At 38.7% G+C, this 27,778-nt stretch overlaps 1 protein-coding gene across 1 annotated transcript; it reads left to right on the forward strand.

The window, feature by feature from the left end:
* The first annotated feature begins 208 nt into the window (after nt 1–208).
* Nucleotides 209–27,509, forward strand: RXYLT1 (ribitol xylosyltransferase 1). Its single transcript, XM_005902534.3, has 6 exons — nt 209–518; nt 1,894–2,049; nt 7,899–8,001; nt 18,321–18,635; nt 21,430–21,600; nt 27,072–27,509. The coding sequence occupies exons 1-6, from the start codon at nt 350–352 to the stop codon at nt 27,487–27,489; spliced, it is 1,332 nt and encodes a 443-aa protein (XP_005902596.1). The 5' UTR covers nt 209–349; the 3' UTR covers nt 27,490–27,509.
* Nucleotides 27,510–27,778: the final 269 nt, after the last annotated feature.

Below are 27,778 nucleotides of genomic sequence, written 5' to 3' on the forward strand. Positions count from 1 at the left end.
AAAGGGCCTTGGATACCCTGCAGAGGTCAGGGAGCAGCACGAGAGAAGGTGAGATCTTCCAGAGCCCAATTCCAGGCTCCACGGCAGGGAGGATTACAGCACTCCCCGAGGGGGCGGAGCCTACGGCAGGGCGGGACAGAGAAGCCACAGAGGTTGGGCGGGGTCAAGGGCGGGGCCTGAGCTGGGCGATGGGCGGGGCGGATAAGCCATGGGCGGGTCTGTTTCTGGTGACTCCCTCCCGCCGCGCTTAGGCCTGCTCCCGAAGCCAGCAGGACCGCGGCGCAGAAAGGCAGTCTAGTCCCTGGCCCACCTCCATGTTGGTGGTGACCTGAGCGGAAGCCTAAGTGGGATGCGGCTGACGCGGAAGCGTCTCTGCTCGATTTTTATCGCCGTGTACTGCCTCTTCTCGCTCTACGCCGCCTACCACGTCTTCTTCGGGCGCCGCCGCCGGACGCCGGACGTGCCTTTGCGGGGCCTCAGGAAGGGGGTTGTCCCGGTGCGGGAGAGGCGCGGCCGAGGTAGGATACCGGACCGCGGCCTCTCTTCTCGGCTGCGCGCCGGGTCGCGGGGCTGAGGGATGGTAGGGGCCGGGATAGCTGAGCCACGCTGCCACCAATCCGGCTCTCGGGTCCAGGATGGCTCCGGGGCGCACTTCTCCCCTTCCAGCTCTCGGTAGCCACCCCAGGCCTCGGGAAATCTCACATGCTGTCGCCACTCCCCACCCCTGGGGCTAACAGGTGCACACACTTTTAAAAACACATCTTGAATATCCAAGACGTTGTCACAAAATGCCAGATTCTCTGGAATGCCGCTGGCTTAAAGACATCTATTCCCATATTGAAACAAAAGAAAGTGAAAAATGAAGTCGCTCAATCGTGTCCGACTCTTTGCGACCCCATGGACTGTAGCCTACCACGGTCCTCCGTCCATGGGATTTTCCAGGCAAGAGTACTGGAGTGGGTTGCCATTTCCTTCTCCAGAGAATCTACCTGACCCTGGAGTGGGTTGCCATTTCCTTCCCGACCCTGGAGTGGGTTGCCATTTCCTTTTCCAGAGAATCTTCCCGACCCAGGGATCGAACCCCAATCTCCCTCATTGTAGGCAGACGCGTTACCGTCTGAGCCACCAGAGAAGCCTATTGAAACAAAGAGCCTTCTCTAATCCTGCGGTGACTTCGGAAGACTAGAGTGTTTTATCTCCAAGTTTTGATCCCTTTTTTGTATTTTGTTGACCCATGTCAGGTTCGGACTCAGGCTTATTTATTTCAGAATTTTGCACAATAGTATCTGAAACTGTTGGACACTTTTCATGTTGAAGTCAAGTTTTATGTATAGTTTGCGTAACGTATATACAATCTATATAGAATTGGCAAAAGTTAAGCTTGTAATAATACATATTACTGTACCCAGTTATTTTAGAAGGCTTTTTTGGGGAGCCTAACATTTTGTTAACATTTTATTTCAAGTTCTTTTGGGGTAATGGTTCAATCAAAATTAAGTTCTGATTTCCTTTTTAAAATTTTTATTGTGTGTTTAACCTGTTCAAATTCTCTTGCTTAATCTCTTTGAAAAATTGAAGTTAGGATGCAGGTAAAACTCCCTGACTTTCCAGGTGGCTGAGTGGTGAAGGATCCACCTGCCAATGCAGGAGATGTGGGTTGGAACCCTGAATAGGAAAGATCCCCTAGAGAAAAAAAAAGTAGCAGCCACTACAGTATTCTCACCTGGAAAATGCATGGACAGAGAAGCCTGGCAGGCTATAGTCCATGGGGATGCAAAAGAGTCGTACACTACTTAGCGACTAAACAACAACATCTAATTTAAATGGCTTGAATTTATCTATAACTGATGCTCTGCCTTATTGATAACACTTGGTACTCTTTTTATAACACAGAACAATCTACTTTGAGAAGTGAAGAATGGAATCCTTGGGAAGAAGATGAAAAAAAAGAACAACAACACAGACTTAAAACTAGCCTTCAGATAGTAAATAAGTCCACAAAAGAGAAAAAACTCTTCCATGTACAAATCTGGGGCAAAGCTGCCATTGGTAAGTTAATGTTTAAAGCTAAGATATGTAAAAGCATCATATAAAAGCACTATTAATACATTTAAAGTCCATTTCATCATTTGTTAAGATACATAATACATTTTTTTCACTTTTTTTCAGTATACCATTTCTATTTTTATTAGACAACATCTGTGTAAACACACACAAACATATGCATGTGCACCTGTCTTTAGCAGAGCACAGCTTTATCTGTAGACACAAAGAGCAGGTTGTGTGAACATCATTATATTAAAATGCCTATGTCAGCTGAATTTTCATGGAACTATGTGTTTATTAGACACTTGATGCAGAGTGTAAGATGTGGCCTCTGACCTTAATGGCCAAACAAGTTTAGGAAACATTGAACTAAACAAAGTTAAACAAGGTTCTTTGTTGCAGAAACTTTGTCAGAGGTTTTAATATGCCAGTGTTCATCATGAATGCCTCAGAAAGGGATATAGTATGTAGTTGATTAAACTTGGTTGCCCACTAAAGCAATTTTGCTCTGAGTATCATGAGAGTATAGTGTTCCAAATTATACAATATGCTCAATTAGAGAAAATGGCAACCCACTCCAGTACTCTTGCCTGGAGAATCCCATGGAGGGAGGAGCCTGGTAGGCTACAGTCCATGGGGTCTCAAAGAGTTGGACACAACTGAGCGACTTCACTCACTCACTCACTCACCCACCCTCAATGACAAAAGAGTCAGAAAGAACTTAGTCAATTAGAAGTGAGTTTTTTGGCCATTAAACATGCGTTAAATATATATACAGTAAGGGATATGGATAAAAGGTACCAGGTGAAAGGAAAGTAAACAGAATAGTAGTACCTGACCCATAATGTTTCATAAATTCATAAACATTTGCATACATATATACTGCCTTGAAAATTACTGATCTCTAAAGTTCAAGTACCCAGACCCAGACCTCTAATCATCAAGTTCTAGCAATTTTTTTCTCTATTAGAACCTGTCATATTAATTTGTTTCTTTAAATTTGCACTTCCTCATTCTAGTCTTTAATTAAATATACTTCTTAACAGTTTTCATTATTCTAGACTTTTCTGATTTCAATCTAATAGGTACAAACTGGTCAGATGAGATTTATCAAGCATTGCATTCATCAGCCTGTTCCCCAGGCACAGTCATAGGATACCAGTTACAGAAATTCCCATTCAAAAGGGAGAAAATGGAATAAGAATGGAGTCACAGGTTTAAGCATCTTTGATATCCAACCACGCAGACTCCATTAGGTTTCAAGCCCTGGGAGTGAGTAATCTATGGCTCAAATGTTCTTTTGGATTTTTCAGCTCCGTGCTTGAGAAGTCATCGTTCCATTTTCAGGAAGGTTAGCATGTGTTTGCAGCTCAGTAGCTTTATCAGCCTGTTTCCTGCTGTTAGGATTTTCCAATAAGCTTGTTTCATTTCAACTCTCTCTCTGTCCCTTTTAGTCCAAGTTGGCAGTGTTTCTATTAATATAACGTTCTCAAGAACCATGTCAGTCTCCCATATGTATGACATAAAGATTCGCTTTATTAGACAAGAGTTCCTCCACAGGTGTTTCCTGGATAACCCCATCTCTATTTCTAGCTTCTGCTGATAATGGCTAAGAAGATTCACAAATCAACACCTAATACTAAAAACAAAACAAAACAAACCCCTCTACGTGATTGAATATTCTGACCAGACATTAGCAAAAGGATGTCAGCTACATCTTTAGTCTTCCATTTTCAGGAAGGTTAGCATGCTTTCTTGACAGTGAATCCCCTAATTTTTCCTCTCTTTTGCAATCTGAAGAGGCTAAGAATTTTCAAAATCATCAAGTCATGATTCCTTTTTGCTTAATGTTTTTCTAAGTCTCTCTTTTCAACTCATATCTTATTGTAATCAGCGAGAAGAAATGAGGCCACAGCTACAACACTTTACTTAGAAATTTCTTCAACTAACTATCCAAGTTTATCATTTACAAGTTCTGCTTTGCACATAAGTGCAGGAAACAATTCAGCTGAACTTTCTACTTCTGTTTATAACAAGGATCTTCTTTACTCCAAACTCTAATAACATGTTCCTCACTTCCTTTGAGCCCTCATCAACAGCACTTTTAATGTGCCTATTTCTTCTAAAAATCGGTTTATGATGATTTTGATATTCTCTAAAATGATACAAGTTTTTTCCTACTGTTCTCCTAACTTTCTCCCGAGTTTTCACCAGCTGAGTCACTAACATCCATATTTCTACCTACAGTCTGTTTAAGTCAGTCTAATCTAAGTGTTTTTTAATCATTGTTCTCAAAATTTTTTCAACCTTTCCCCATTACCCAATTCCAAAGCCACTTCCAGATTTTTAAGTATTTGTTACAGCAGCACCCCATTTCTATAGCTACATAATATGTAGTTTCCTTTAGCTGCTATAACCAATTACCAAAAAGTTAGTGGCTTAAAACATATTTTTTATTTAAATTTAATTATTTTTAATTGGAAGATAATTGCTTTACAATGTTGTATTGATTTCTGGTGTACAACAGTGTGAACCAGCCATAAGTATACATATAGCCCTCCCTCTTGAACCTCTCCCACCCCACCCTCCATCCCACCCCTTTAGGTCATCACAGAGCACCAGGCTGAGCTCCCTGTGTTATATAGCAACTTCCCACTAGCTATTTATTTTACACATTGAAATGTATATGTTTCAGTGCTGCTCTTTCAATTTACCCCACTCTCTCCTTCCCCTGCTGTGTCCACAAGTCAGGAGACCACCTGCAGTGCAGGAGACTGCCTGCAATGCAGGAGACCTGGATTCTGCCCCTGGGTTGGGAAGATCCCCTGGAGAAGGAAATGGCAACCCACTTTGGTATACTTGCCTGGGAAATCCCATGGATAAACAAGCCTGGCAGGCTACAGTCCATGGTGCTAAGAGTTGGACACAACTTAGCAACTAAACCACCAGCCACTACCATGGCTGAGCAACATTCCATTGTATATAAAAACAACATATATTTTTTAATCTATAATTATAAGTTTCAAGTGTACTACATAATGATTTGATATAGGTGTATATTGTGAAAGGATCAATACAGTAAGTCTAGTGAACATCCATCACCTCACATAGTTAAAACTTTTTTCTTGTGATGTGAACTTTATGATCTACTCTCTTAGCAACTTTCAAATATGCAAATACAGCATTATTAACTTTGGTCACCATTAATTTATTATATTACGTTTCTGAAGGCAGAAATCTAAAGTGTGCCTCGGGCTATTCCATTTGGATGCTCTAGAGAAGCATCTGTTTCCTTGCTTTTTACTGCCTTCTAGTAACTGCTTTCATTCCTTGACCCATAGCCCCACCTCTTCCTGACTTCTCCTTCTTCCTCAAACCTCTTTCCCTCATTTTGACACTCCTGGCTCCCTCTCCTGAGGATCCTTGTGATTATATAGGACCCACCCAGAACAGACTGGTTCAAAATTGGGAAAGGAGTATGTCAAAGCTGTATATTGTCACCTTGCTTATTTAGCTTATATGTAGAGTACATCATGTGAAATGCTAGGCTGGCTGAATCATAAGTGGAATCAAGATTGCCAGGAGAAATATCAAGAACCTCAGATATGCAGATGATACCACTCTAATGGCAGAAAGCAAAGGAATTAAGGAGTCTCTTGATGAAGGTGAAAGAGGAGAGTGAAAAGGCTGACTTAAAACTTATTCAGAAAACTAAGATCATGGCATCTGGTCCCGTCACTTCATGGCAAATAGATGGAGAAAAAGTGAAAACAGTGGCAGATTTTATTTTCTTGGACTCCAAAATCACTATGGACAGTGACCACAGCCACAAAATTAAAAGATGCTTGCTCATTAGAAGAAAAGCTACGACAAACCTCAGTTCAGTTCAGTTCAGTCACTCAGTCTGCAACTCCATGGACTGCAGCATGCCAAGCTTCCCTGTCCATCACCAACTTCCAGAGCTTGCTCAAACTCATGTCCATTGAGTCGATGATGCCAACCATCTCATCCTCTATTGTCCCCTTCTCCTCCTGCCTTCCATCTTTCCCAGCATCAGGGTCTTTTCAAATGAGTCAGTTCTTCTCATCGGGTGACCAAAGTATTAGAGTTTCAGCTTCAACATCAGTCTTTCCAATGAATATTCAGGACTGATTTCCTTTAGGATGGACTGGTTGGATCTCCTTGCAGTCCAAGGGACTCTCGAGTCTTCTCCAACACCACACTTCAAAAGCATCACTTCTTTGGTGCTCAGCTTTCTTGTAGTCCAACTCTCACATCCATACATGACTACTGGAAAAACCATAGCTTTGACTAGATGGACTTTTGTTGCCAAAATAATGTCTGCTTTTTAATATACTGTCTAGCTTTTCTTCCAAGGAGCAAGTGTCTTTTAATTTCATGGCTGCAGTCACCATCTGTAGTGATTTTGGAGCCCCCCAAAATAAAATCTCTTGTGGTTTCCATTGTTTCCCCAACTATTTGCCGTGAAGTGATGGGCCTAGAGAACGTATTAAAAGCTAAGCGCTGAAGAATTGATGCTTTTAAACTGTGATTCTAGAGAAGATCTTGAGAGTCCCTTGCACAGCAAGGATATCAAATCAGTCAATCTTAAAGAAATCAACCCTGAATACTCTTTGGAAGGACTGACGCTGAAGCTGAAACTCCAGTACTTTGGCCACCTGATGTGAAGAGCCAACTCATTGGAACAGACCCTGATGCTGGGAAAGATTGAGGGCAGGAGGAAATGGGGGCGACAGAGGATAAGATGATAGGATGGCATCATCAACTAAACGGACATGAGTTTGAGCAGACTCTGGGAGATAGTGAAGGACAGGGAAGACTGGCGTGCCACAGTCCATGGGGTCACAAAGAGTCGGACATGACTTAAGGATTGAACAACAGCAACAACACCCAGATAATCTAGCACTGAACAACATCAACACCTAGATAATCCAGCATAATCTCTACACCTTAGCATCCTTATCTTAATCACATTTAGAAAGCCTCTTTTGCTTTCTAAAGGTAATGTATTTACAGGTCCTAGAGATTTCATCTTTGGCCATCTTGGGTTGGGAGAAAACATTACTAAACCTACTGTATTTGGAAAGCTTTATCTGATTAGCCTAGTCTTTTAACATGGGTTTTTTGTACATGTCTTTTAGTGTGATGAGAATGTAACAAAACACATCTTCCAATGTAACTTTTTAGTTACATTTAGGTAACTGGGCTCCCCAATTACCTCATCGTCTCCAGACCTCATCGTCTCCAGAATACCTTATTGTGTGACACTGCTCTCCTCTACTCTCAGAGCTTTCATATAGATGAAATCATAATAAAACATAGGGGCTGGCCTAAAGAGATAGGATGCAGTGGCATTTGTCTGCAGATGGCATCATGTAGTGAAGGATGTGTGCTCAATTGGGAAGGAGGTAATATCTCCTTGATATACTGAATGTATATGCATACATGAGACCCTCTGGTTCTATTTGGCATAAGATGGTAAATCCATCCCCAGCTTGTTAGAGTATAGAAACAGTTCTAATCTAAGGTAACTTATACTGTAATATAACACATTTCAGGATAAGATAGGTAGTCCAATGATAGGGGTTTCTCAAATTTAGAATCATAGAGTTTATTATCTTTAGTATATCCCACATTTGCCACATTTTACACTGACAACATCTGAGTTAGTCTCTTGTACATTAGCTGCCATATTGATGATTTTGAGCCCAAAGAGGAATAGAATCTGATTTCTGATCAAATAATATGAAAGAGCAGAACATAAAGTCATCTCACACAATAGAGTAAACCAGATGGTAAATGCTTTCATTTTTTGTTTTTTTAATTATCAGGTTTGTATCTCTGGGAGCACATTTTCGAAGGTTTACTTGAACCCACTGATGTGACTGCTCAGTGGAGAGAAGGAAATTCAGTTGTTGGAAGAACACATTACAGGTATTAACTGTGCAGTATTAACCTTTGATACGGTGCTGTACAATGTTTTATATCAATACCAGAAGAAAACTCAGAGGAAAATATGTTCATAGAAAATATTTCCACTTTAACTTGTGAAGAATGGAGAATCTCATGAATATATATTTGTAGTTATAGCTTACCTTAAACATTTTCTTATAAAATTGGATATTACAAAATTCTGCTTTTTTTGGAATTCTATATATGTTTTATTTTAATCAAAACATTTCTGATTATATGGAAAAGTCCATGCTCTAAATTTTGTAACATTTGGTTATTAATAAATATTTAACATTCTATCTTGGGGGAATGATACATAAACAAGGTTTTTATTTTTCTCTTTCATGTAATAGAGTCACATATTTTTATAATACTCACATGGTAGCTAAAGCTACTGCTATTAGTTCTGAAATTTTTATCCATTAAAACATTTCATATATGAGTTCTATCATGATTTGATAGTATAGATTACCATTTTACTGCAATATTCAGAAATCTTTTTTTAGATTGAATAAAACCAATGTTTTATGAAGATTTTTTTTGCATTCTTATTTTTATAACTGTGATTGCATATTTTCTGAAGGTTTTTAAACAGCATTAAGAATTTTATTTAGAAAAATTGTGGCAATGAAATAATATTGTTTTCTATTAGATTTTGCCTTCCAATTGAAATAAAAACCAAAAATAATTATTTTAAATGCTTATTTCATTTAACAGTTATATTATTCAGGGGGAAAAAATGTGAACTAACAATTATGGCTTTCATTAGGATTCTATTTATTTCCCACAGAGATTAAGAGGAAAGGCTATGGTTAATATGATGCTGGAAAAGATTGAGGGCAGGAGGAGAAGGGGACGACAGAGGATGAGATGGTTGGATGGCATCACCGACTCGATGGATATGGGTTTGGGTGGACTCTGGGAGTTGGTGATGGACAGGGAGGCCTGGCGTGCTGCAGTTAATGGGGTAGCAAAGAGTCGGACGCGACTGAACTGAACTGAATATGAGTTTCATTTGAATTTTCTTTTAATTCTTTATTTACTGTATACTCACTTGGAAATCAATTTCATTGCATGTATCTTTTCAAAGAAATCATTCTTGAAAAGCAAACAGACTTTTAAATCATCATTGGTAATGATTATTTTTCCTTTTATCTCCAGGCTCATAGATGGGATTATAGATGTAATCCCACTGAAGAGTTTATACATAATTCTAAACTAAAATTGTTGGATTCAGGTGTCTGAAAGTAGATGTGTGTTTTACATATAAATCTAACGTTTTGCTGTTTTAAATGTAAGCATATGTTATGAGTATTAGTCTAATAGATCTACCTACAACATATAGAATTTCCAAAAGAATTATTTAAAATTTATTGAGAAGTTAACATACAGTGTTATTATATTGATAGCAAAGATTTTGAGCAAATAGTCTTAACTCCAAAAAGAAAAACTCACTTCCTGTTTCCTTCTGAAATACTTACCTGAGATTTTATATTATGATTAAATATCAACACTATTTCCTTTTAGATTTCAAGAGAACTGTGTATTCAGGGAAGTTCACTGTTATAGCTGATTTTTGTAAACAAGTTACTAAAGGTTTGCTGCTGCTGCTGCTGCTAAGTTGCTTCAGTCGTGTCCGACTCCATGCGACCCCAAAGACGGCAGCCCATGAGGCACCCCCGTCCCTGGGATTCTCCAGGCAAGAACACTGGAGTGGGTTGCCATTTCCTTCTCCAGTGCATGAAAGTGAAAAGTGAAAATGAAGTCGCTCAGTCGTGTCCGACTCTTAGCGACCCCATGGACTGTGGCCTCCGTCCATGGGATTTTCCAGGCAAGAGTGCTGGAGTGGGGTGCCATTGCCTTCTTCTACTAAAGGTTTAGGCTCATGGAAAGTAGCATATATAATTTATCCAAAATTAATAATCTTCTATTAAATTGCAGTTTTGAGTTGAATCAGGCTTCATGGGTACTAACTAAAATGTTTTGACACATTCGTTTTTTACTTTCCCCAAAGTTGGAAGTAGTGGCTCATCTTGAAGATACAGAAAGAGTTTCTGAATACTATCAAGATCCTTTAAATAAGCAAAAATACATTCTATTTAAACCTTTAAGTTTGCAAAGAATTTATATTATTTAATTTTAATTTCACAACAGTTCTGAGGCAGAAAATAAAAAGGATATCATCAGTGTTCCAGGGTAAATCAGGCTCCTGAATGCTTATTCTTAATTCATAGGCCCAAGTGATGTAATCCAAGGTACCAGGTAAATAATTCAGAATGGAAATACAGCTATCAGACAGTCCCTGTGCCTTTATTGGCCTGACCAGCTCCTTACTTCCTTAAAGGCAGGCTATAAGTGATACCTAAATATTTGGGAGTTGTTTGATTAAATATGGAATTAAATGTGCAATATAGCTATATGTAGCACTTCATGTTTCAGAAGGAAAGAAATGAAATGACTCGTGTTCACCACTGAGTCCATACCATATATAGTCTGTGCTGAGGATGTGAGTAGTTGAACACATGTGGGGCAGACTGAACCTGTGATTCAGCCTGGTGAAGTCCTGTCATCTCTGGACAGGGTAGCAGTGTGACTGAGTTATGAGCACAGACTCCAGAGCCAGAATATCTGAGTTCCAGTTCCAGCTTTACCTCTCATTAGTTGTCTGACCTTGGGCAAATTTCTTAACATCTCTGTGCCTGGATTTCCTTGAATTTAAAATAAGGCAAATAATAGTTTCTATTTTACAGTATTCTTTTGAAAATCAAAAGCATAATAGGTATATAGTGCTTAGACTAGTATCAGGCACATAGTAGTCACTGTAAAAGTCTTGTTACTAGTTTTATTATATTTACTCTACTTAAATAGGTATTGCACCATCTCTCTATCTTTCAGTTCTCCTTTTTCTATGTTTCCATCATTGTCTATTATCTCTCCATCACATGGCTTCCCAACAAGCACCTTATTGATACATTTTTATGTTAATGTGTTCAGTTATGTTACAAGCTAGCATGGAACCCATTCATCTCTTGAAGAAACTTTGCCTGTCTCTACTCACATCCATCATATGTTGTTCATTTATAGTTTAATTTCATAGGGAAACTTATTTTTAATTTCTTAGGAGGAATCTTCTATTCATCATGGCATTTGCTTTATTCCCAGAAGACTGCCTTCAGAATTCTGTAATGTCCCTGTGCAGGCATTATCATAAGATATATAAATGCCTACCCATTTGATAAAACAAAAGTTAGATGCTAAGTTGCTTAATTCATTATTGTCTAAATTCAATTATGGTATTTTCAGTGAGCATCTGATCCTTATGAAAAAGGTCAACGTTCTTTAAATATCATGATAGAATAAAATATGTCTGATCCTATTTTTAGAATTTCCAGGTATTACTATTATAAGGAGTTAATGAACTCACTATTCATTACAATGAGTGAAAGCATTTATAGATAATATTAATGGTTATACTATATTTAAGTCATATACTGGATCATAGATCAATACAGATCTCAAATAAACTTTTCATTGGTAACCAAAGATACTATAGTTAATTTTTCATAATGCTCATTCTCCCTCTCCAGCCAGACTAATAAGAGGGTGGGAGTGTTTCAGCATAAACATTGAATTAGGAAGGCATGGAGTCATGGCAGTGATACTGGCCGTGAGAATGGGGTGAATTGCAGCAGCTATTCAAAAGTAAGGGCCATTCATGAATTCAGCATACCTATTTTATAAAACTGAATTTTCTAAAACTGTCAGTCAAAAACGATGTAAAATCAATGGCTGAGAGCTATGTGGATGGTTTAGTTTGTGTACTTATTATTGATCAAGGCATTTGCCAGTCTCTTGGCTGGCAAATTATTAATCTTATCAGTAACTCACTTAATATAATAACATACAGCATTTTTTCGGTAGCACTTACTGAATTTAGGAAAAATGAAACTATTTACACTGGATTCTAAAAAATATGTTTTGCTCACGTTCAGCTTAGAATTCAATATTCAGATTATTTCTCTGGACTATCTAAGTATCAAAAGTACTTATTGGGAGCAAAGTTTTTAACTGAATCTAGGAGAAGGCAATGGAGAAGGAAATGGCAACCCACTCCAGTGTTCTTGCCTGGAGAATCCCAGGGACGGGGGAGCCTGGTGGGCTGCTGTCTATGGGGTCGCACAGAGTCGGACACGACTGAAGCGACTTAGCAGCAGCAGCAGCAGGAGAAGGCAATGGCACCCCACTCCAGTACTCTTGCCTGGAAAATTCCATGGACAGAGGAGCCTGGTAGGCTGCAGTCCTTGGGGTCGCTAAGAGTCGGACATGACTGAGCGACTTCACTTTCACTTTTCACTTTCATGCTCTGGAGAAGGAAATGGCAACCCACTCCAGTGTTCTTGCCTGGAGAATCCCAGGGATGGGGGAGCCTGGTGGGCTGCCGTCTCTGGGGTCACACAGGTCGGACACAACTGAAGTGACTTAGCAGCAGCAGCAGAAAAAGTACAAATATTGAAGAATAGAAGTTCTGACTATTAAATATATGCTAAGAAATCTAGAAGAGGAAGTCACTGTTTCAAAATTCCATGTATAGCTCCATAAATATGTTCATTTTTCAGTTAATGGATATTTATGACTGATGCATGATTCGTAACTTTAGGAAACAAAAACACAATGTTTCATCATGAGTAAATATACTATAATATCTTATACATATGCCTGAGCATGCATGCATGCACACTGAATGCTCAGTCTTTTCAGTCGTGTCTGACTCTTTGTGACTCTATGGACTGTAGCCCGCCAGGCTCCTCTGTCCATGGGCTTCTTCAGGAAGAATACTGGAGGGGGTTGCCAAACCCCCTCCTGCAGGGGATCTTCCCAACCCAGGGATTGAACCCACGTCTCCTTCGACTCCTACATTGCAGGTGGATTCTTTGGCGCTGAGCCACTGGGGAAGCCCACATATGGCATACTGTATAGCTGGAAATTTATTACTAAATTGAATTTTGTAATTTGATTCATATTTTAAATGCAGTAGGATAACTTAAATAAATCGGTAGAGCAAAATAACTCTCTTAAAGAGAATTACGGCTTACTTATTCGACGTTTACTGAGTTGCCTGCTAGTTGGTTCACAATAGGTTCTGAAGATCTCAAAATGAATAAAATACTTTTCCCTCAGGGAGTTCACACACTAGAGGCTGAGATAAATACATTAATAACTTTGAATCTGTATACAGAGCATAATGATAAAGACGTGTATACTCCTTAGTTGTTAGGGAAATATAGAGGGAGGGTCACTAAGTCACTGTAAGTAGAGTTGGGGGTATGGCATCTATCAAGAAAGGCTTCCTAGAGGAGGTGATAGCTGAGCTGAGTCTTAAAAGATTAGTAGAATTTAGAAAGGCACCAAGAGGAGTGATTATATTCCCAGCAGAGGCAGTATCAGAACTGATACACAGCTTGGTTTGTGCACAAAATTTCAGGCCATTCAGAACCCCCAGAACATGAAGGTGGAGTAGAGTAGCTGAGATTGGAAGTGGAGGGCAAGGGCCAGATCATGGCGGGCCTTGTAACGTGCCACATTAAAGCTCTTGGACTTTGTTCTTGTTCAGTGAAAAGCAGTTGAGGATGATTAAGCTAGATAGTGTGGTATTGTCATACGTTTTTGGTGTTGATGTCTCTAGTAGCTGTGTGGAAAAATGATTTGAAGGAGACAACTGAAATCAGGTAGGCCACATCTTTGCATTAGAAAACTCTTAAGTATCCTGCCGAGATATAAATAAGGGATGAAATTGGGAAGTGGTATTCTGACAGAGTCAGGAATTTGAGAAACTTAGGGGCAAAACTATCAGAATTTAAGGATTATTAGATGAGAGCAAGAATCAAATGTGACAGTTCCCTGGTTGCTAGCTTGCATGACAAGATAGCTAGTATGCATTCAACATAGAAAGTACAGGAAGAATAAAAGCAGATTTTCCACTCTTCTCTAGCCCACTACTCAGCACCAGCCTAACCCCCTTTTTCACAGCAGACAATCCTGCCTATTTCCTCAAGAATACCCATAACTGTCGCCCTTAACTAGCTCCTCTAACATTTATGTACATGATCTCTAAGTGATCCCTCACCTAACCTTCTCTTTTTCTTAGCTCGCAGACGGTGAGGTGATTCCCTAGCTCAGTATTAACTTCCTCTACCTGTGCATCCTTTCTACATACTGCAAGACCTTGCTCCATTGGTTACTTCCTTGCTCGCCTCATCTTCAGCCTTTCATTTATTACTTTCTTGCCTTCTCCTCCACACTTTGAGAAGAGTTGTCTGTGCTTACTGTCCCCACTTACTTTTATTGTAAATTTATTTAAGTATGCTGTTGCTGCTGCTGCTGCTGCTAAGTCGCTTCAGTCGTGTCCGACTCTGTGCGACCCCATAGACGGCAGCTCACCAAGCTCCCCCGTCCCTGGGATTCTCCAGGCAAGAACACTGGAGTGGGTTGCCATTTCCTTCTCTAATGCATGAAAGTGAAAAGTGAAAGTGAAGTCGCTCAGTCATGTCCAACTCTTAGCAACCCCAAGGACCACAGCCTACCAGGCTCCTCCGTCCATGGGATTTTCCAGGCAAGAGTACTGGAGTGGGGTGCCATTGCCTTCTCCGTGTTTTAAGTATAGTTGATTTATAATGTTGTATTAATTTCAGTATAGCAGAGTGATTCAGTTAAACACACACACAGACATTTATACACAGACATTCTTTTTCATACTCTTTTTCCATTTGGGTTTATCACAGGATGTTCAATATAGTTCCTTGTTGTTTATCCATTCTATATATAATTGTTTACATCTGCTAACTCAGACTTCCAGTCCATCTTCCCTACTCCCCGTCCCCCTTGGCAACCACAAGTCTGCTCTCTATGCCTGTGATTCTGTTTCATGGATAGATTCATTTGTGTCATATGTTAGATTCCACATGTAAATGATATCATATGGGTTTTGTCTTTTTATGACTTAGTTCACTTAGTATGATAATGTCTAGGTCCACCCATATAGCTGCAAATGGCATTGTTTCCTTCTTTTTTACGGCCGAGTAGTATTCCATTGTGTATATATAGCACATCTTTATCCATTCATCTGTCAGTGAGCATTTAGGTTGCTTCTACATCTTGGCTGCTGTGAATAGCGCTACCATGGACATAGGAGTCCTTGTATCTTTTTGAATTACAGTTTTATTTGAATATATGCTCAGAAGTGAGATTGCTAGATCATATGGCAACTCTATTTTTAACTCTATTTTTAGTTTTTTGAGGAACTTTCATACTGCTTTCCATAGTGGCTCTACCAACTTACATTCCCACCAACAGTGAAGGGAGGCTCCCTTTTCTCCACACCCTCTTCAGCATTTGTTAATTTGTAGACTTTTTAATGGTGGCCGTTCTGACTTTTATGAATTTTGAGTTGCACTTCTCCTCACTGAACTTCTTACTGTCCCCTTACTTCTCATTCACGTCTCAACTCATTGTAGTTTGACTAGCACACCTCCCAACACACACATACACATAACTATCTGAATCGTAAGGGAATTTTTTTTTACCCCTAAAGTTTCTTTATCTAAATCCATGTTTCCCAAATTATGTACTAAGGTACCCTGGGGCACCACAAAATATTATTAATATTTGTGGGAATGACAGTTACACTTCACATCTGTCAAACACCATGCAAATTACTAGTTTGAGGTAGTTCACATTTCAACATTAGATCACCCTGCATCCACTTCAGAGATGTTACGCGTTTGTGGAGCTGAGTTTCTCATGATTGCTGTGATCAAATCGAGGTACCACTCAGAAATCGAAGTGGAATAAGCAGTGACTAAGGCAGTGTCCTCTCTGATTCCAAGGTTTGAGAAGTTGTGTAGTGCTCCGTAGGTACACACATCCCATTATTAAGCATGTGTAGTTAGTTAAGAGCAAAGAGTCAGATACGGCTGAGTGACTGAACTGAACTGAAATAGGAATATTACTTTTTTCTTCAGTGTATGCATGTTATTTTTTAAGTGGCTTCTAAGCTCTTGGACAGAAATACTTAACAAGTTATTTGAATCTAACAATTTAAAAAACATTGCTCATGAACCATTACTCATTATTTTTGGTTTGGTAGATACTATGAAAAAATTACCAAAACACTGAAAGTTTCCTGGGAACCAAAAAAATTGGGGAACTTCTGATCTATACCTTGACTCCGCAGCATTGACCCCAGGGCTTTCACCTTTACTTGAACATGGCCTCGAGGTCTGGAAAACCGGTTGGTCAGCGCGTGAGGGGTGACATGCCTGCTTGCTGGAATTTGAGAGCCTCCTACAAAAAGGGAGCTGTAGAGACTCCACAACGGGTCAGATGTGCCCTGAACAAATCATGCTTTTGTTAATTTGCATGGATCAATAAAATCAGAAGTATTCCTCCCTATCCCTTCATTTTGGGATCTTCACTGCATCATTCGGGATCTTTCACTGTGGCATGTGGACTCTCTAGTTGTGGCTCATGGGCTCAGTAGTGGTGACATGCTGACTTAGTTGCTCCGCTGCCTGTGGGAATCTTAGTTCCTTGACCAGGGATCAGACCTGCATCCCCTCTGTTGCAAGATGGATTCTTAACCACTGGACCACCAGGGAAGTCCCCCTGCCTATAACTTTTGTGGTTTAGTCACTAAATTGTGTCTGACTCTTTGCAACCCCATGGACTGTAGCCCTCCAGGCTGCTCTGTGCATGGAATTCTCCAGGCAAGAATACTGGAGTGGATTGCCATTTCCTTCTCCAGCTTATAGCTTTAAAGGAGACAGAAATGTTCATGTGCTACCAATAATAACTATTTTAAATTTACCATAACTATCCTCATCATCTCTAAAGTGCTTTCTAGCCCCTCAGACTCTGCAGATTCTCCTAAATGACTAAATGATCACTGAATCATTTGGCATCTTCCTGTCCAAGGCAAATTCAAAAAACACAGTTTTGTTCCCATAGCTTATCATCACTGTAGAACAATGTCATAAAAATCACACAGTACATAAACAAAATATAAATACATATTTATACTAATTTGAGCTAACATACTAATTTGAGCTAACCATAGTGTCTTGGGAAAAATTCAAGCTCTCAAGTTAGATCTTGATTCAAATCTCAATGCTGCCATCACAGGCTGTGTAACTTCAGCCTTATTTCCCAAATGCAAAATGGGGGCCTAATGTCCTCTGCAGAGTTGCTGTAGAGGTTAAAGGAGAACCTGTGCAGAGTGCCTATGTACCATGTATATAAAAGGCATTTAATAAATGTTAGTTTTTTATCCCAAACAATAATAAGCAATAAAAGCAGGATTTCAACATATTTGTACTAAATATTTAAAGACTCTAGCAAGTTATTAAAAAATGGTTGAGCAGGTTGCAAAGAATCCAGGACCATCTACTTTTACCATAGGTTAAATGGTACTTTTTATATTTAATACATATTCATTTAAAATATTTCAGTGGTACTGGTTGTTCAAAGCAGCACATGATATGAAAATGGGAGTTATGAAATGTATCTACTCCTTTTATGATATTTTTAAATACTTTAAAGAATAGGGAGTTTTACAATAGATTCCCATTTCTCCACCACCTGGAACCAGGTGGCACAGTGGTAAAGAATCCAGTGCAGGAGACAATAGAGATACATTTTCAATCCCTGGATAGGAAAGATCCCCTGAAGAAGGAAATGGCAACCCTCTCCAGTATTCCTGCCTGGAAGATTCCATGGACAGAGGAGCCTAGCGGGCTCCAGTCTATGGGTCACAGAGTTGGACACGACAGCACACCCACACACAGAACGAACAGGTTCTGGCTCTCGGTCATATTTGCTTCAGATATATAACTTTCCTCTTAAAAGAATTAAATATTTCCAATAAAGGCATTACATGCTGTCTTCATATTGTTCCTCATGTCCTTTCCTCTTCCTTCCTCCTCAATCACTATCGTGAAATGGTTATATATCTTCCCATTCAAATTTTTATATTTACACTTTTACTAGATATATAAGCATAAATTTTTTTCCTGTGGTATTTTCAAATTTGCATATAATTAATCTGTCTACAACCAAAACTTCCCATTAATCTACATCTCTGTCCCACCATCCAAACTTGTTCAAAAAAAGTATTATAGAAATTGTTTCTAGGAAGTATATGGATTAAGTCTCATTGTATATTTTACATAAAATGACATAGAACTTCTGGTACCAAACGATTTTGTTCTCTTCTTGTTTGTCTCTTGTTTTTCTTTTGTTTTTAACAGCTTCATCACTGGTCCGGCTGTGGTCCCAGGGTACTTCTCTGTTGATGTGAACAATGTGGTCCTGGTTCTAAATGGAAGAGAAAAGGCGAAGGTCTTTTATGCCACCCAGTGGTTACTTTATGCACAGAATTTAGTGCAAACTCAAAAACTCCAGCATCTTGCTGTTGTTTTGCTAGGAAATGAACATTGTAATAATGAATGGATAAACCAATTCCTCAAAAGAAATGGAGGCTCTGTGGAACGACTTTTCATAATATATGACAGCCCCTGGATTAATGACATGGATGTTTTTCAGTGGCCTTTAGGAGTAGCAACGTAAGTACAAATTATTTTTACATGTTTCTAGGCTCTAAGACCTGAATCTCTGTACCAGGAGGATTGTGTTTTAGATTTGTGATAAATGTAGTTCTTCTGAGCTCCTTGAGGCCATGTGCCACCTTTTCTATGGGCAGAAATGTGGTTTGGCCTCATGCTTTGGTAATAATAGTTGATATTTTTAGGGTATTTTAGACTTTGATGAGGAGACCAGATAAGTTACATTTTTGTATTTTAGAACCCCAAGGCATAGTAAATTTTCAAATTGATCAGTAGTGCCTTAAAGAGATATTTAGCAGTGGATGGCAGAGAGACAGATTTTCTAAAAACAATTACAGAATCTCTTCATCTATATCTATATAACTATTATATAGATACTTAGTTTTCTTAAATCCCTACTTTAGATCAAGTATTACATCAAGAGCACCCTGACCCTTCGGTTTGGGAGGATTATAATATACTCAGATCTGACACTGAGATTGGTTGAGTTTGCACAGATCTCTTGCATGTGCTCAGTCATGTCTGACACTTTGCAACTCCCTGTACTGTATCCCACCAGGCTCCTGTGTCCATGGAATTTTCCAGGCAAGAATACTAGAGTGGGTTGCCATTCCTACTCCAGGGGAATCTTCCTGACCCAGGGATCAAACACACATCTCTAGAACCTCCTGCATTGGCAGGCGAATTCTTTACCACTTCCCCACCTTGGAAGCCCTCTCCCCCAAATTAATTTATATATTATTTTGGGGTCTTTTTGTCTATCTTGTTGTTGTTGTTTAGTCACTAAATTGTGTCTGACTCTTTTGTGACCCCATTTACTGTAGCCTACCAGACTTCTCTGTCTGTAGGATTTCCCAGGCAAGAAGACTGGAATGGGTTCCATTTCCTTCTCCAGGCTATATTCCCAAATTAGGGATTGAACTCACGTCTCCTGCATTGGCAGGAAGATTCTTTACCACTGAGCTACCAGTCTATCTTTCTATTAAAAGGAAGGTTAGTTAAATAATATGTAATATATATGAGGCCTTTCTTTAAAATTGGAAACTTATTTTTTTATCATTCTGTTAATACAGGGCCTTTGAGTAACAATAAGTTGACTTCAAGTTGCCACTAGTACATAAACTTCCTGATAGCAGGGATTTTTGTCTCCTTTTTGCACTACTTTATCTGTAGAGCCTAAAACAGTACATACACAGATTAGGCACTCAACAAATATATGTCAAATGGATGAGTTATGAAATAGCTAACTAATGTGGTACTTGAATCAGATATTCATTTTCTATTATTTTATCACGGGTTACAAGATGTGACCTTTGACTGTCACCAGGGAAGCACATTGACAAAACATAGTCTCTGGCCTTCCATGTCCAGATTCTGACTCAACAGGTTTAGGGTAGGGAAGAAGCAGACAAAAGGTTTGCTAGGTATAGCCAGGTTTAAGATGCTCTGAAAAATCTAGCCTTTGAGTAGAATGTTTGAAATAAAATAATTATTTCTTTATAGTGTACTACATCACCTATTCATACAGTATAGGAGGGAAACTCATCATAATTCTGGTACTGTTGGACAAATATCTTTCTTATAGACCAGTGGTTCTCAACCAGGTGCAGTTTTGCCCTCCCCCTAGGAGACATTTGGCAATGTCTGGAGATACATTTGATTGTTACAAGTGGAGAGAGGAGGCGATACTGGCATCTGGTGAATAGAGGCCAGGGGTGCTGTTCAATATCTTACAGTATAGAGGATAGCCTCCACAGCGAAGAATTATCCCGCCCAAAGGGCAGTAATGCTGAGATTGAGGAAGCCATTATAGCCCTAACTGTTACGTTAAGCTTTGCTCTTACGTGAAGGTTGTAGTTCAGGCACGTAATTTGTTGCCTCTTATTCCCAAATGCCCATAAGAATGAGCCGATTGCAACAGGCCTCTTCTGTGTGGGATATAAGATTTTGGGTTTTTTAAAAATCTACTTGAAAAGCTTTTGGAATTGGAATTCTTTGTTATAGCAATAAAAAGAAACAAAATAGTGTCATTTGCAGAGACATGAATGATCTAGAGACTGTCATATGGAGTGAAGTCAGAAAGAGAAAAACAAATATCATATAATATTGCTTATATGTGGAACCTAGAAACATAGTACAGATGAACTTACTTGCAAAGCAGAAATAGAGACACAGATGTAGAGAACAGACATATGGGTAACTTATGGATATGAAGGGGGAAGGAGGGGTAGGATGAATGGAAGATTAGGATTGACATATATTCACTGTATAAAATAGATAACTAATGGGACCCTAACGTGCAGCACAGGGAACTCTACTCAGTACTTTGTGGTGACCTAAATAGGAAGGAAGACTTATGTATTCGTATGGCTGATTCACTTTGCTGTACAACAGAAACTAACAAAACATTGTAAAGCAACTATACTCCAATAATTTTTTTTAAAAAATCATGATTATTACGAATGTAGAAGATTCTTTATACTTTGAAGATCTTAAGTTCTTCCTGTCTTATAACTTCAGATCAGTAATAGAAGTTGAATATAAAAAAGCAAAGCATTTTAGGTGCATAATTTCTGTAGCAACCTTGTAAAGGATGTCAAAGTGAGAATGTTTTTTTTAAGTGAGTAGATTCAGGAACTTTTCCAAAGTAAGCATGGAAAATTTAACTTGAGATTTAAAGAATCTTATTTTAAATCTCTCTTTTCTACATCATCATGCTACCTAAGATGTTAGATTATGCAAATTTTGCTAATCCTCTTGTCATATATTAACTCACATGTACTTACTTTTACAGATACAGGAATTTTCCTGTGGTGGAGGTGAACTGGTCAATGCTACATAATGAAAGGCCATACTTGTGTAATTTTGTAGGAACCGTTTATGAAAATTCATCCAGACAAGCACTAATGAAAATTTTGAAACAGGATGGGAATGATAAGCTTTGTTGGGTTTCAGCAAGAGAACAGTAAGTTCTATGTTTACTTGATTCATCCAGCATGTTTCCAATCTGTGAAACATGTTTCCAGGCTTTATGTGACCCTACAGATTTCCACAGACATTTTTAACTCCATTAATACCAGTCTTTCCCCAGAAGATACATTAATAATTAAAGCTGTGATGAAACAGTGTTGTATACATTAAAAATAGAGAGCATCTCCCATAGTCCATCTTGAAGACAAACATTGGTAACTATCATATGCACATGTCAATTGTTAGGTTTCCTCAATAATATTTGTTAGTCAGACTTGAACACAGGAGATTGTGGATGACAGTAAGAATCTTAGGTTCATCTCTGAGATGTTCAGCAAACCAGTTCAGTGTTCCAAGACTGGCATGCCGTATGCCTCACAGCTTCAGGAACCTGGCATCACCCTGAGGACAGAGGCCATTCTTTGAACCCCGAGATCTAACATAGGACCTTGCATAAAGTAGGCCAGGACAAGTGGGGAATGGATGGATGGATGGATGGATTTAATAGGGTTAACTTTCTTCCATCTTTTACATGGTAATCATGAAACAGGTGTTCATGGACTGAAGGAAGAAATTTGGAGATCACTTATTTTATTTTCGGAGAAGGCAATGGCACCCCACTCCAGTACTCTTGCCTGGAAAATCCCATGGACGGAGGAGCCTGGTAGGCTGCAGTCCATGGCGTCGCTAGGAGTCGGACATGACTGAGCGACTTCCCTTTCACTTTTCACTTTCATGCATTGGAGAAGGAAATGGCAACCCACTCCAATGTTCTTGCCTGGAGAATCCCAGGGACGGGGGAGCCTGGTGGGCTGCCGTCTATGGGGTCGCACAGAGTTGGATACAACTGAAGCAACTTAGCAGCAGTAGCAGTATTTTATTTTTAAATAAACAGAGTTTCATGTAAAGCAGTGTCATCAGAGAAGTAATGCCTTTTAAAAAAATGTCCTTTTACATCTAGAAATACATTAATTGGAGCAGATACTGTATTCTAGAAAACATGACTCTACTACAACCAAGAATACTCTACCCAGTAAAGTTCTCATTCAGATTTGATGGAGTGATCAAAAGTTTTACTGAGAAGCAAAAGCTAAAAGAGTATAGCACCACCAAACTAGCCTTAAAACAAATGTTAAAAGAGCTTCTCTAGGTGAGAAAAGAAAAGGCCACAAGAAAGAAGCAACTTACAAAGTGAAAAAGTAAAGACAAACGTACAGTGAAGGTGGGAAACCATCCACACATGAAGCCAGTAGGGACAAAAGAAAAAAGTAGTAAAGTCATCTATATCCATAATAAGCATTTAAGGGATATACAAAACAATTAGATGCAAAATATGATATCAAAAACTAATTATGAGGGGAGAAGAGTACAAATGCAGGGGTTTTAAAATTCATTTGAAGGTAAGACATCAGCAACTTAAAGTGATAGAAAAAGGTGGTTCTTTGAAAAGATAAACCCAAATGTATAAACCTTTAATAAGACTCTTAAAGAAAAAAAAAAAAAAAAAATGAAGAGCACCCAAATCAATAAAATCAGAAATGAAAAAGAAAAAGTTACAGCCAATATTACAAAAATACAAGGGATCATAAGAGACTACTATGTACAACTATATGCAAATACAATGGACAACCTAGGGGACGTGGACAAATTCTTAGAAAGGTAGAATCTCCCAAAACTGAACCAGAAAGAAACAGAAAATATGAACAAACTGATTACCAATAATGAAATTGAATCAGTAATTTAAACACTTCCAACAAACAGAAGTCCAGCACCAGATGGCTTCACAGGTAAATTCTACCAAACATTTAAGGAAGAGTTGACATCTATCCTCAAACTATTTTTTAAAAATTGCAGAGGAAAAAACACTTTCAAACTCATTCTACAAGGCTATCATCACCCTATGTGATACACCACATTAGCAAAGTGAAGAATAAAAACCATGTGATCTTCTCCATAGACACAGAAAAAACTTTTGATAACGTTCAACATTCATTTATGATAAAAACTCTCCAGAAAGTGGGCATAGAGGGAACTTGCCTCAACATAATAAAGGCCATATACAACAAAACAGGAACAAGACAAGGATGCCCACGCTCACCACTTTTATTCAGCACAGTTTCAGAAGTCTTGGCCACAGCAATCAGAGAAGAAAAAGAAATGGAATCCAGATTGGAAAGGAAGAAGGAAAACTGTCACTGTTTTCAGATGACGTGATACTATACACAGAAAATCCTAAAGACACCACCAGAAAACTACTAGAGCTCATCAGTGAGTTTGGTAAAGTTGCAGGACACAGAATTAGCATATAGAAATTGGTTACATTTCTGTATACTAACGATTAGTGTACTATCAGAAAGAGAAGTTACCATCTTATCAAATAAACTACCTGGGAATAAACCTACCTAAGAAGGGAAAAGACCTATGCTCAGAAAGCTATAAAACACTGATGAAAGAAATTGAAGGCAACATAAACAGAGGGAAAGATATATCTTGTTCATCTTGTTCTCACAATAAAAGAATACTATTAAGGTGACCATACTACCCAAGGCAATCTATGGATTCAAGGCAATCCCTATCAAAATACCAATGGCATTTTTCACAGAATTAGAACAAATCATTTTAAATTGTTTGGAAACACAAAAACCCCAAATAGCCAAAGAAAAAAAAATCTTAAGAAAGAAGAATGATTTGGAGGAATCATGCTCCCTAACTTCAGACTGCACTACAAAGCTACAGTCATCAATACAGTGTGATACTGGCACAAAACAGACACGAAGATCAGTGGAGCAGAGTACAGAGCTCAGAAATAAATCCACACACTATGGTCAATTAAGCTGTGACAAAGGAGGCGAGAATATACAATGGAGAAAAGACAGTTTCTTCAGTAAGTGATGCTGGGAAAATTGGACAGGTGCATGTAAAAGAATGAAATTAGAAATTCTCTAACACAATATAAAAAAATAAACTCAAAATGGATTAAAGACCTAAATATAAAGAACAGATACTATAAAACTAGAAGAAAACATAGGTAGAATTCTCTTTGACATAAATAACAGCAATTTTTTTTTTAGATCTGTTTTCTAAAGCAAAGAAAACAAAAATAAGCAAATTAAACAAACTTTATTTTAAATTTTAAATTTTGTTTAAATTAAATTAAACTTAAGTTTACCTAATTAAACTTAAAAGCTTTTTTGCACAGCAAAGGAAACCATCAATAAAACAACAACAACAACAACAACAAAACCTAACAGGTTAATATCATATATATATATATATATATATATATATATATATATATATATATAAATAGCTCATCCAACTCAACACCAAAGAAAGCAAATGGCCAAGTTAAAAAAATGGGCAGAAGAACTAAAAAGACATTTTTCCAAAGAGGAAATGCAGGTGGCCAACAGGCACATGAAAGTACGCTTAACATGGATACATCAGGGAAATGCAAATCAATGCCACATGTGTGAGGAACAAGGGACACTGTGCCTGGAATGGAAGGAGTGAGGGAAAAATATGAAAGTTGATTGTACAAACAGGCTTACTCTTGATATTCCTTTACTACCATTAAACCAAGGAGGTAGAGTAGCAGTCCTCCTTGCTTCTCATTGCTGCTTCCAGACCTCTTTCCCTTTTCCCTCCCTAAAACAATATCAGTTTTGAATCTCATACCAGCAGACGAAAGTATTCACTACTCTTTCTCTTTGAAATCATAATGGAGAGAAATAAATTGGGAGATTGACTTATACACCCTACCATGAATAAAATAGATAACTAATAAGAGTCTACTATATAGCACACGGAACTCTAACCAGTACTCTATAATGACCTATATGAGAAAAGAATCTAAAAAAGAGTGGATATATGTTTATGTATAAATGACTTATTGCCATATAGCAGAAATTAACATTGTAAATCAACAATATTCCAATAAAAATTAATTTTAAAAAATAGCTCCTTTATAAAGAAATCATATAAACCTTGGGTTTATCTCCTTAATTCTTTAGGAGTCTAGTTCCTGATACACTCTCATTCTCTCCAACATTTCTCCAGCCTCATTCTTAGTGATCCCCAAATCCACATGGATGGTCTTTGCATAGCCTTGGTCCTGCACTTCCTTTACTTCCTCTCCTCCAGTGATTTGGGTCTCCACTTCGGTCATTCACTGTCATGGTCATTTTCTAGACCTCATGATTACACATACTGCATGATCTCAAGTTCCAGCGATTCTCTCTGTAACCATCTTTTTCTGACATTCCCACTCATTCCCTGTAATAATCTGATTTCAGCAATTTAGCTGGGACTTACACGTCCTTGTTCCTACTACCTTTCCGTTGTCCTTCACTCACCTAATCTTTACTTTCTTATTGACCCCACTTATACTTCGTAATCAATCATGACTGCAAATACATTCAGCTTCTTCGTTTCTTAATCTGGCAAATCCTAACTGGTTAAATCCAGCTCTTTGCTTGCTCCATACCTCCACCTGTGCAGCCACACTTGGAGAAAGGTGCTGACTGATCTCACTTGAAGTATCTGACCTTGAATGTCTGGCAGTCATCCATTTCTGTTTTCCATGTGTTCTCCCACTTTCCTGGAAGACCGTTTCATACCCTCTTTTCTCTACCCAGCTGCTCTTACCTTATAACCCTATTGTTTATTTCCCTGAGAAAATAGGAGAAAACATCTAGCTTTCTCTCAGTTTCTACCCTTGCCCCATGTAGTCTGTTCTCAACACAGTAGCCAAACTGATTTTGCTCAAACATAGATGAGGTCAGTTACCCCTCTGATTGAAACTGTGTGATAGGGTACTCTGACTCCATTTTCTGCACCTCTCCCCTTCAGCCACCCAGGCTTCCTTGCTGTCCCTTGAAAATGCCAGGCATGTACCATCTCGTGGCCTTTATGCCTGCTCTACCTTCTATTCTCTCCCCAGATACCTGCGTGGTTTGCTCCCTCATCTCTGGCTCCACATTCGGATGCCCCTGAGTGAGACGCTCCCTGATCACCTATTTACACTTGCAGTAGTACCCTACCAGAAACTCCCTCCTCACTTCTCTGCTCTGGTTTTCCACACAGTACTTAACACCTTCTAAATAATTGGCTTGACCTGGTTACTATCTGTCTCCACCACTTGAACTGAGATATAAGCTCCATAAGGGCAGGAATTTGGAGGGTGAGGTAGAGAGAGAAGACCTAGCACTCACAAAATTTTGGCTGGTATAACATTCATTCAGAAACTGTATGATCACTAGATTTTAAGTGTACAACTGCAAACTTCTCAAATTCTTAACTATTTTCAAGAAATCTGTTTGGGCAAGACTTGACTCATCTTTTCTGCCTGCCATCTCTATAGTGTGTTTACCATTTCCTGTAACCAACATTAAAAGATAAAATATTTTCTTCCACAAAGATATGCTTAGTAAAGTGAAAACTACAGTTATTTTTCTGATTTTCTAGGTGGCAGCCTCAAGAAACAAATGAAAGCCTTAAGAATTATCAAGATGCTCTGCTTCAGAGTGATCTCACCTTGTGCCCAGCAGGAGTAAACACGGAGTGTTACAGAATATATGAGGCTTGCTCCTATGGCTCTGTTCCTGTGGTGGAAGATGTAATGACAGCTGGCAGCTGTGGAAATTCATCTGTGTACCTTAATGCTCCTCTGCAGTTGCTCAAGTCCATGAACGCTCCTTTCATCTTTATTAAGAACTGGAAGGAACTTCCTGCTATCTTAGAAAAAGAGAAGACTATAAATTTAGAGGAAAAGATTCAAAGAAGAAAAAGATTACTTCACTGGTATCAACACTTCAAAACAGAGCTAAAAATGAGGTTTACTAATATTTTAGAAAGTTCATTTTTAAAGAACAATAAAAATTAACTGTAATTCATTGTTTTCAAGCCAAGGTCTGGGTTTTTAAATCATTTCTAATGCTGTGTGTATGTGTGTGTATTTAGAAATGTTCTTTAAGGTACCCAGTAGACTCTAGATTATGTCTGTAGTATTGACCAAGTACAGCCTTACTGGACCACTCCTGAAAATAAAGTTAAAATAGACTCATTGGTACAAAGTTGAGTGATTCAACATTTATCAACTCTTCTCACTCGATAAATCTGCTCAAGGAAAGCAGCATGGTTTCGTGGAGAGACTGGGTTGTGGAGTCAGACCA

This window comes from Bos mutus, chromosome 5 (assembly GCF_027580195.1).
Source record: "Bos mutus isolate GX-2022 chromosome 5, NWIPB_WYAK_1.1, whole genome shotgun sequence".
Classification (NCBI taxonomy): domain Eukaryota; kingdom Metazoa; phylum Chordata; class Mammalia; order Artiodactyla; family Bovidae; genus Bos; species Bos mutus.

Bases quoted from the DNA above. Each gene is read 5' to 3' on its own strand.
- RXYLT1 (XM_005902534.3), top strand. From the start codon at position 350: ATGCGGCTGACGCGGAAGCGTCTCTGCTCGATTTTTATCGCCGTGTAC. The intron at 2,050-7,898 runs GTAAGTTAATGT...TTTAATTATCAG, and splicing joins CTGGGGCAAAGCTGCCATTG to GTTTGTATCTCTGGGAGCAC. The intron at 8,002-18,320 runs GTATTAACTGTG...TGTTTTTAACAG, and splicing joins GTTGGAAGAACACATTACAG to CTTCATCACTGGTCCGGCTG.